The following is a 9,193-nucleotide window of genomic DNA, read 5'->3' as shown; positions in this document are numbered from 1 at the left end:
AAAAAAAAAACCCCAAAGCCCCCAAAAGCCCCCAAATAGTTCAAATTGTGGTGGAGCTGCAGCGATGGGGAACATCCACAGCCCTGTGGGGTCACACCAGGAAGGACGACGTCTGCTTGAACTCCCCCTGTGGACAGAGAGAGGCGTTGGGGGGGCAAAGCGGGGGGACCCCAATATCGGTTCGGGTAATGGGATTTGGGCACCAGAAACCCCAATATTGGTTCAGATTTCATCACTAGAGTTCCCCAATATCAGTTCAGAGAAAGATTGGTTTGGATAAAGGGGTTTGGGCACCGTGGGACCCCAATATGAGTTCAGATTTGGACAAGGGAGAACCCCACTATTGGTTTGGATAATGGGATTTGGGAACTGGGAGGACCCCAGTATTGGCACAGATAAAAGGATTTGGGCACCACAGGACCCCAATATCGCTTCAGATAATGGGATTTAAGCACTTTGGGGACCCCAATATTCAGAAAAAGGGATTTGGGAACTGGGGGACCTCAACACTGGTTCTGATTTCGGCATCGGAGGACCCCGATATCATTCAGATAACGGGATTTGGGCACCGAGGATCCAAATTTTGGTTCAGATAAAGGATTCTGAGAATTGGGAAACCTCAATATTGGTTTGGATTTGGGCATTTGGGGCGCCCCAATATCGGTACAGATAATGGGATTTGGGAATTGGAGGGACCCCAATATTGGTTCATATTTCATCACTGGAGGACTCCCGTATTAGTTCAGATAATGGGATTTGGGAACTGGGAAGCCCCAGTATCAGTTTGGATAAAGGGATTTGGGAACTGGGGGGACCCCAGTATCCGGATAATGAGATGTGGACAGTGGTGGAACCCAATATCAATACAGATAATGGGATTTGGGCACTGTGGGGAACACAGAATTTGTTTGGATTAAGACTTTTGGAAGCAGGGATCCCAATACTGATTGGATCTGGGCTCTGGGGGAAGCCCAGTAACAGTTCAGACAATGGGCTTTGGGAACTGGGGGGACTCCAATATCGGCTTGGATAAGGGGATTTGGGAACTGGGAGACACCAATATCAGTATGGATTGCGGGATTTGGGCACCACGGGACCCCAGTATTGGTTTTGGGCAATGGAGGACCCCGATATTTGTTTGGATAAAGGGATTGGGGCACTGGAGGGGACCCCAATATCAGTTGGGATAAGGGCATTTGGGCACTGGGGGGACCCCAATATCAGTTGGGATAAGGGCATTTGGGCACTGGGGGGACCCCAGTATCAGTGTGGGTTTTGTCACCTCACTGTGTTCCAGGGACACCCCTGGGAGGCACCGGGGTCCCCTCTGACCCCTCTGGCCACCAGTGTCACCCCACAGCGGTTTGGGGGACGCCCCCGTGTTCCCCCCCTCCCATACTCACGTCGCTGCGCTGTGAGGGTTGGCTGTAAATCACCTTTTTGGAGGCAGTGCTGCAAAAAGAGGAGGTGCTGCATCAGGGGGGCTCTGCTGCCCCCAGCCCCCCCAGCGCCCACCGGGCAGCATCCCTCCCAGCACTGCAAACCCCAGCTGGGAGGAACCGGCAGCGACGGCTGAGCTTACTCTTTTCTCTCTGTAAGGAAAAAGAGACAGTGGGGTGATTATGGGGTGATGTGTGGGGGGACATATGGGGTGATGTGTGGGGTGATGGGGTGATGCGTGGTCTTATGGGGTGATGTGTGGAGGGATGCATGGGGGGGATGCGTGTGGTGATGTGTGGGGTTTGGTATAGGGTGATGTGTGTGGTGATGTGTGGTTATGGGGTGATGTATGGGGGGACATATGGGGGGGATGTGTGTGGTGATGAGTGGGGTCATGTATGACGTTTTGTATGGGATGATATATGGGGTGATGTGTGGGGTTATGGGGTGAAGTATGGGGGGACATATGGGGAGGATGTGTGTGGTGATGTGTGGGAAGATGTATGGGGTGATGTGTGGGGTCATGGGGTGATGTGTGGGGTGATGAGTGGGGTGATGCATGGGATTATGGGGTGATGTATGGGGGGACGTATGGAGGGGATGTGTGGGGTCACGTATGGGGTTTTGTATGGGATGTATGGGGTGGTGTGTGGTTATGGGGTTATAGGGCAGCACGAAGGGCTCTACTCACGGAAGTAGCCGCGGCTGTAGGCGAACCAAATCCCGAAGGCGATGAGTCCCAGCAGCATCAGCAGCACCACCACCGCCGCCACGATGCCGCCCACGTTGACCTCACCTGGGGGAAACGGCGTGGGGCAGAGGGGGGGGCGTGGGGACCCCTTTGGATTTCCCACTAGGATTCCCCTTTTAGCACCCTAGGATTCCCCTAATAACACCCCACCCCACCCATAGCAACCCACACCACCCCATAGCACCCTATGGGACCCCATAGCACTCCACCCCACCCCACAGCGCCCTATGGGACCCCGTAGCACCCTGCACCACCTCATAGCACCCTATGGGACCCCATAGCACCCTACACCACCCTCTGGCACCCATGGTACCCTACACCACCCCATCAAATCCATAGCACCATACACCATCCCATAGCACCCTATGGGACCCCACAGCACCAAACCCCACCCCATAGCACCCTACACCACCTCATCACACCCATAGCACCCTACACTACCCTACAGCACCCTATGGGACCCCATAGCACCCTACACCATCCTTGGGCACCCATGGCGCCCCACACCACCCCACTGCACCCTACATCACCCCATAGCACCCATGGCATCCCACACCACCCCATCGCACCCATAGCACCCTACACCACCCCTAGCACCCTATGGGATCCCATAGCACCCTACCCTACCTCGTAGCACCCTACACCACCCCGTAGCACCCAATGGCACCCCATACCACCCCATAGTACCCTACACCACCCTATGGCACCCGAAGCACCCAATACCAACCCATAGTACCCTACACCGCCCCATGGCACTCCATGGCACCCCATAGCACCCTACACCACCTCATAGCACCCTATGGCACCCCTTACCACCCTACACCGCCCTCTTGCACCCAGGAGCCCCACACCACTCCATCACACCCATACCACCCTACACCACCCCATAGCACCCATGGCATCCCACACCACCCCATCTCACCCATAGCACCCTATACCATCCCATAGCACCCATGGTGCCCCACACCGTTCCATAGCACCCATAGCACCCTATACCATCCCATAGCACCCTATGGCACCCCATACTACCCCATAGCACCCTACACCACCTTCTGGCACCCATGGTACCCTACACCACCCCATCAAATCCATACACCCTACACCATCCCATAGCACCCTATGGGACCCCACAGCACCATACCCCACCCCATAGCACCCTACACCACCTTCTGGCACCCATGGCACCCCACACCACTCCATCACACCCATAGCACCCTACACCATCCCACAGCACCCTATGGGACCCCGTAGCACCCTACCCCACCCCATAGCACCCTACACCATCCCACAGCACCCTATGGGACCCCGTAGCACCCTACCCCACCCCATAGCACCCTACACCACCTTCTGGCACCCATGGCACCCCACACCACCCCATCACACCCATAGCACTCTACACCACCTCATAGCACCCTATGGGACCCCACAGCACCCTACACCATCCATAGCACCCTATGGGACCCCATGGCACCCCACCCCACCCCATAGCACCCTATGGGTACCATAGCACCCTACCCCACCCCATAGCACCCTACACCACCCTCGGGCACCCATGGCACCCCACACCACCCCATCACACCCATAGCACCCTACCCCACCCTCTGGCACCCGAAGCACCCCATACCACCCCATGGCACCCTATGGCACCCCACCCTATGGTACCCCGCCCCACAGCCCCCGTGGCGCCCCGTCTCTCACTGGCTTCCATGCGCACCGTGTCCGACCTCTGCGCCGTGCCCACGTTGTTGGAGGCCTCGCAGTAATAATCGCCGGTGTCGAAGGCGCTGACGGGATTGAAGGTCTGCAGGAGGGGGGAGGCACCCATGGGTGGGGGTGGGAAGGCGCCGGGGGTCCCGTGGGTTTCCATCCCCCCGGCGCTCACCAGCTCCCCGGTGGTGGAATCCAGAGTGTAGGAGGAGTTGCGGAAGCTGAGGCTGCTTTTGGGGTCGGTGGGGACCAGCATCCCGTCCCGGTACCAGCGGAACGTGGGGGGCGGGGAGCCGTCCGACTCCGTACAGCGCAGCACCGCAGTGCGGCCGATGGTGGCGGAGCTGGGAACGTGGGCAACCGGCTTGGAGGGGGGCACTGCGGGGGGACCCCAAAAGGGTCAGCGAGAGAGATGGTGAGGGGAGACCCCAGAAGGGTCTGTTAGGGGGGGAAAAAGAGGGGAGACCCCAGAAGGGTCAGTGTGTGGGGGGATGGTGAGGGGAGATCCCAGAAGGATCTGTGCAGGGGGGGAAAAGATGGGGGACCCTAAAAGGGTCTGTGTAGGGGGTGGACAGAGAAGGGAGATCCCAAAAGGGTCTGTGTAGAGGGGCACAGAGAGGGGGAACCCCAGGATGGGGTCAGACTATGGCGAGACAGGAAGGGGAGGGACCCCCAAAAGTGTCAGTGTATGGGGGGACAGAGAAGGGAGACCCCCAGGATGGGGTCAGACTATGTGGGGACAGGGAGGGAGGGATCCCCAAGAGGGTCAGAGTATGGGGGACAGCGAGGAGGAATCCCAAAAGGGCCAGACTGTATGGGGACAGTGTGGGGGACCACAAGAGGGTCAATGAATGGAGGGGCAGTGTGGTGAGACCCTCGGGTGGGGTCAGACTATGGAGAGACAGAGGGGAGGGACCCCAAAAGGGTCAGGATATGGGGAGATAGCGAGGGGGGACCCCAAAAGGGTCAGACTATGGGCTGCAGAAGGAAATGGGAACCACGGGGTGTGCCTCGAGGGTATGGGCACCTCCACTGCTCCTCTGGGTTCTACAGGGAAGCACCCACCCGATTCCATTCCCCAACGGGTTCTATAGGGTAACCCACATGGTTCACCTCCCCTACTGGTTCTATGGGGAAACGCCAACCTGATTCACCACCCCTACGGGTTCTATAGGGAATTGTCAACCCCTGGGGTCACCTCCACTGCCCCTATGGGTTCTGTAGGGAAGCACCCACCCGATTCACAGCCCCTGTGGGTTCTATAGGGAAAAACCAACCCAAAGAGCACAGGGTTCCCCCAGCAATGCAGTGACATTCTCATCCCTTATGGTTCCACGGGGATCCACCATCCTGATTCACCCTGTCCAGGCTCTACAGGGGAGAACCAACCAGGTTCATTTCCCCTATGGGTTCTATAGGGAAACACTGATGCAAAGAGCACCGGGTGCAACCCAAGAACGTGGGAACCTTCACCTTCACCCCAGCCCTACTGGGGATTGCGAGGACATGGGGATGGGGGACACAGGGACATGGGGATACGGGAAGATGGGGGTGTGGGGACATGAGAATATGGGGAAGTGGGGACACGAGGATGTGGGAACACTGGGATGTGGAGAAGTGAGGACATGGGAAAATGGGGACACAGAGAGGTGGGGATGTGAGGACATGGGGAGGTGGGAGGATGGGGAACCGGGGACATTTAGACATGGGGATGTAGGCACATGGGGACATGGGGACACACGGATGTGGGGACCCACCCTGCACGATGAGGTTGACCTCCGACTTGGCGATCTGGGAGTCGCCCCCCACCACCTCACAGATGTATTTCCCCGTGTCCTCCCGCGTCACCGTGGTGAAGTGGATGGAGGTGACGGAGAACACGACGCGGTTCTTGTAGGGGTCTGCGGGGAGAGGCGGAGGGTTGGGGGACGGACAGACGGACAGACGGCAGCACCCACAGCTCCAAGCGCGGCGCCGTACCTGTGAGTGCTCCCGCGTAGTAGAAGAGCACCAGGGAAGAGCCCTTCTGGAACTTCCACTCGATGCGGGGACTTCCCCAGTCGGAGCGGTACGCAGAGCACGGGATGTCGACGGCTGCGGGGAGAGATGGAGCTCAGCGGGGGGAGCAGCGCCCCGAAACCCAACTGCTGCGGGTGGTGGGGGGCTTGGCGGGGGTGTGGGGGGCTCCTGTGGGCTTGTAGGGGGCTCCCGTGGGGTCGTAGGGGGCTCCCGTTGGGCCACGGTGGGGCTGGTGGAGAGTTATAGGGGGCTTGGTGAGGTTACGGGGTGCTGTGTGGGGTTGTGAGGGCTTGGTGGGACCATAGGGTGCTCGTAAGGGTTATGGGGTGCTCCTGTTGGTTGTGGGGGGCTTGGTGGGGCCATAGGGCGCTTGTGTGGGGTCGTGGGGTGCTCATGTAGGGTCACGAGGGGCTTGGGAGGGTCATGGGGTGCTCGCGTGGGGCCATGGTGGGGCTCGTGGGGGGTCATGGGGTACTTGTGGGGCCATGGGAGGCTATGGGGCCTTGGTGGGGTTATTGGATTTTCGTGTAGGGTCACGGTGGGGCTCATGGGGGCTATAGGGGACTTGGTGAGGTCATGGTGGGCTTGGTGGGGTTAAGGAATGCTCGTGTGGGGCCATGGTGGGGCTCCTGGGGTGCTCTTGTGAGGTTATGGGGGGCTCGGGATGTTCAGGTGCACTCTTGGGATGCTTATGTGGAGCCATTGGGTACTCGGTGGGGTTATGGAGTTCATGTGTGGGGCCAGGAGGGGCTCGCATGGGGGTCATGGGCTTTTGATGGGGACATGGGGCAGTTAATAGGGCTGCGGGGCATTCAGTGGGGCTGTGGGGCACTTAATGGGGCCATTGGGCACTTGATGGGGCTGTGGGGTGGTTAATGGCACCGTGGGGTTGATGATGGGGCCATGGGGCACTTAATGGGACCGTGGGGTGGTCAGCGGGGCCGTGGGGAACTTGATGGGGTGGCTAACGGGGCCAGGGGGCATTCGATGGGGCCATAGGGCAGTCAGTGTGGGGCAGTTAATGGGGCCGTGGGGCAGCGGGTGGCCCCACTGGAAGTTGTGGGTCGCAGTGACTCACGTTGGTTCTCAGGCACTTCCTTCGTCTCCGAGGTGACCTGGGCGCCCGCCAGGGACACTGCGGGAGCGGAGGTGGCTGAGCGACACGGGGATCCCCAGAGGGGAGAGGGAGGGAGAGGACCCCTCCGCATCACCCACCGTTATCAGCTCTCTTATCAGCCTCGTTAATCAGTGCCCAGATGTGGTTAGCGATTAACGGCACCTCCCGACCCGCGGGTTTATTAGCACGGGGTCACGGCTGCGTCGGGAGGTGACGGTGTGGGGCACCAGGAGGTGACCCCACGCGGAGCCGGAAAATCCCGTCGTGCCGGCTGCCACCCGCGTCACCTCCCGGTTTCACACCGCTCCCCACGCTCCAGGCACACGCACACACGCACACGCACACGCATGTGCACGCACGCATGCCCGTCCTCGCACACTCACCCCACGCTGACCCCCATCCCCCACCCCGGTGCCCATGTTGCGAAGCAGCGGAATGCAGCGGTGACCCCCAGGGGCCGTGGGCCCCATTGCTGTGGGTCTGGGACGGCCGCTGCGCCGCTGAGTCACCGCAGAGACATCGCCCAGCGCCGCTCCCACAACGCCTGGGGCACCAAAACTCCAAGGGGGGGAACCACCACGTCCCCAGTCCCAAGGAGGTCGGCCACCACGGTGTCCCCAAGTGCCACAGCGTCCCCAGGTCCAAGGGGGAAACCGCTGTGATGTCCCCAAACCCAAGAACAAAGGCCACCACAGTGTCCCCAAGCACCATGGTGTCTCCAAACCCAAGTGGAGAAGACCGCTGTGGTGGCCTCAAGACCGAGAAGAAAGGCCACCATGGTGTCCCCAGGTGCCACAGTGTACTCAGGCCCAAGGAGGAAGGCCACCATGGTGTCCCCGAGCACCGCAGTGTCCCCAAACCCAAGGACAAAGGCCACTATGGAGTCCCCAAACCCCATAGAGTCCCCAGGCCCAAGTGGAGAGACCATGGTGGTGTCCCCAAGGCCAAGGAAGGAGACCACCACGGTGTCCCCAAATCACACAGTGCCCCCACACCCAAGCAAAGAGGCCACTGTGGTGTCCCCACACCCCATGGTTTGGGACCATTGCTCACCACAACGTCCCTGAGCCCCATGGAGGCTTTGGGGACACTGTGCCACGAGGGCAGGAATGGCAACACCTGGCAGCGGCCGCGGGGCCACCTGGAAATGGGGGGGGTTGGGACTGGGATCCACAGGAAGCGGCGGTGGGGACAGGAAATGTGGAGCGGGGACGGGAAGAGCTGCAGCCACCGCACAATGGGGACACGGGAAGGGCGGCAGCCAGGCAAAAAAAAATAAAAAAAAAAAAAAACCAACCCAAAATGACCGAATTTGGGGTCCCAATGTCCTGGGCCACACAGGTCACTTGGGTCACACACCTGCTCCCATCCCCACGGCCCTAAAAGAGTTAATGCCAACACTGCCCCGAGACAAAGGAGGGGACGTCACCGCCACCATCACCGCACGGTGACGGAAGGGAAACTCCATGGGGAGAAGTGAAACTTCGGCCTTTGGGTACACATTAACCCAGAGCGGGGACCCACGGCTGCTCCTCCGCCACCGGCAGGACGGGGACGGGGCTGTCCCCATGGCTGTCCCTATGGCTGTCCCCATGGCTGTCCCTATGGATGTCCCCATGGCTGTTCCCATGGCAGGACGGGATGTTTGAAGAGCCATTTCCGCACTTATTCTCCCCAAATCTTCACCCTGGATGCCCTCGGGGCAGTCACTGCAGGGCCACCGGCGTCACCCCGAACTGCTGGGGGGCAGAGAGGGGACAGCAATGGGGTGGAGGGGACACAGATGGGCTGGAAGGGACACAAGGTTCCCCGGCACAGATGTGCGGCCGATAGCCGCGACTGGACCACGTCCACCACCACCAGGGATGGGTAACGACGTTCCCTAAGGGCTTTGTCCCCACGGGAGGAAGGAAAGGTTCTCCTGCGACCGCAGAAAGAGCAGCGGGACGGGGACAAGAGCGGGACGGGGACAAGAGCGGGACGGGGACAACAAGGGGACGGGACAGCAGGGCGGCGCCCCCGGCATTCCCACGCCGCCAGCGTTCTCACAGCCGCGCTTTGGGTTTCTCCTACACCAACCCCGCGGTCCCCCCGTAGCCGCGCCCGCAGCCCGCGGCCGAACGCCGCCGCGCTGTCAACACCCTCTTATCGCCGCTCCG

At 60.2% G+C, this 9,193-nt stretch overlaps 1 protein-coding gene across 1 annotated transcript; it reads right to left on the bottom strand.

Moving 5' to 3' along the window:
* Positions 1-6: 6 nt before the first annotated feature.
* Positions 7-7,149, bottom strand: LOC104917096 (junctional adhesion molecule A). The gene is made up of 9 exons (XM_010728186.3): positions 6,996-7,149; positions 5,879-5,992; positions 5,656-5,799; positions 4,074-4,276; positions 3,890-3,992; positions 2,132-2,236; positions 1,583-1,592; positions 1,404-1,452; positions 7-127 (listed from the first exon to the last, which is right to left on the bottom strand). The coding sequence occupies exons 1-9, from the start codon at positions 7,123-7,125 to the stop codon at positions 92-94; spliced, it is 894 nt and encodes a 297-aa protein (XP_010726488.1). The 5' UTR covers positions 7,126-7,149; the 3' UTR covers positions 7-91.
* Positions 7,150-9,193: the final 2,044 nt, after the last annotated feature.

Source organism: Meleagris gallopavo, unplaced genomic scaffold (assembly GCF_000146605.3).
Source record: "Meleagris gallopavo isolate NT-WF06-2002-E0010 breed Aviagen turkey brand Nicholas breeding stock unplaced genomic scaffold, Turkey_5.1 ChrUn_random_7180001955517, whole genome shotgun sequence".
Lineage (NCBI taxonomy): Eukaryota > Metazoa > Chordata > Aves > Galliformes > Phasianidae > Meleagris > Meleagris gallopavo.
The sequence above is the reverse complement of the archived record's forward strand: the minus strand, read 5'-3'. Positions and strand labels throughout refer to the sequence as shown.

Coding starts and splice junctions, on each gene's coding strand:
- LOC104917096 (XM_010728186.3), bottom strand. CDS start 7,125: ATGCGGAGGGGTCCTCTCCCTCCCTCTCCCCTCTGGGGATCCCCGTGT. Junction 4,277..5,655: donor GGTCAACCTCATCGTGCAGG/GTGGGTCCCCAC, acceptor GTCCCCCCGCAG/TGCCCCCCTCCAAGCCGGTT. Junction 2,237..3,889: donor CACGGTGCGCATGGAAGCCA/GTGAGAGACGGG, acceptor CGTTTCCCCCAG/GTGAGGTCAACGTGGGCGGC.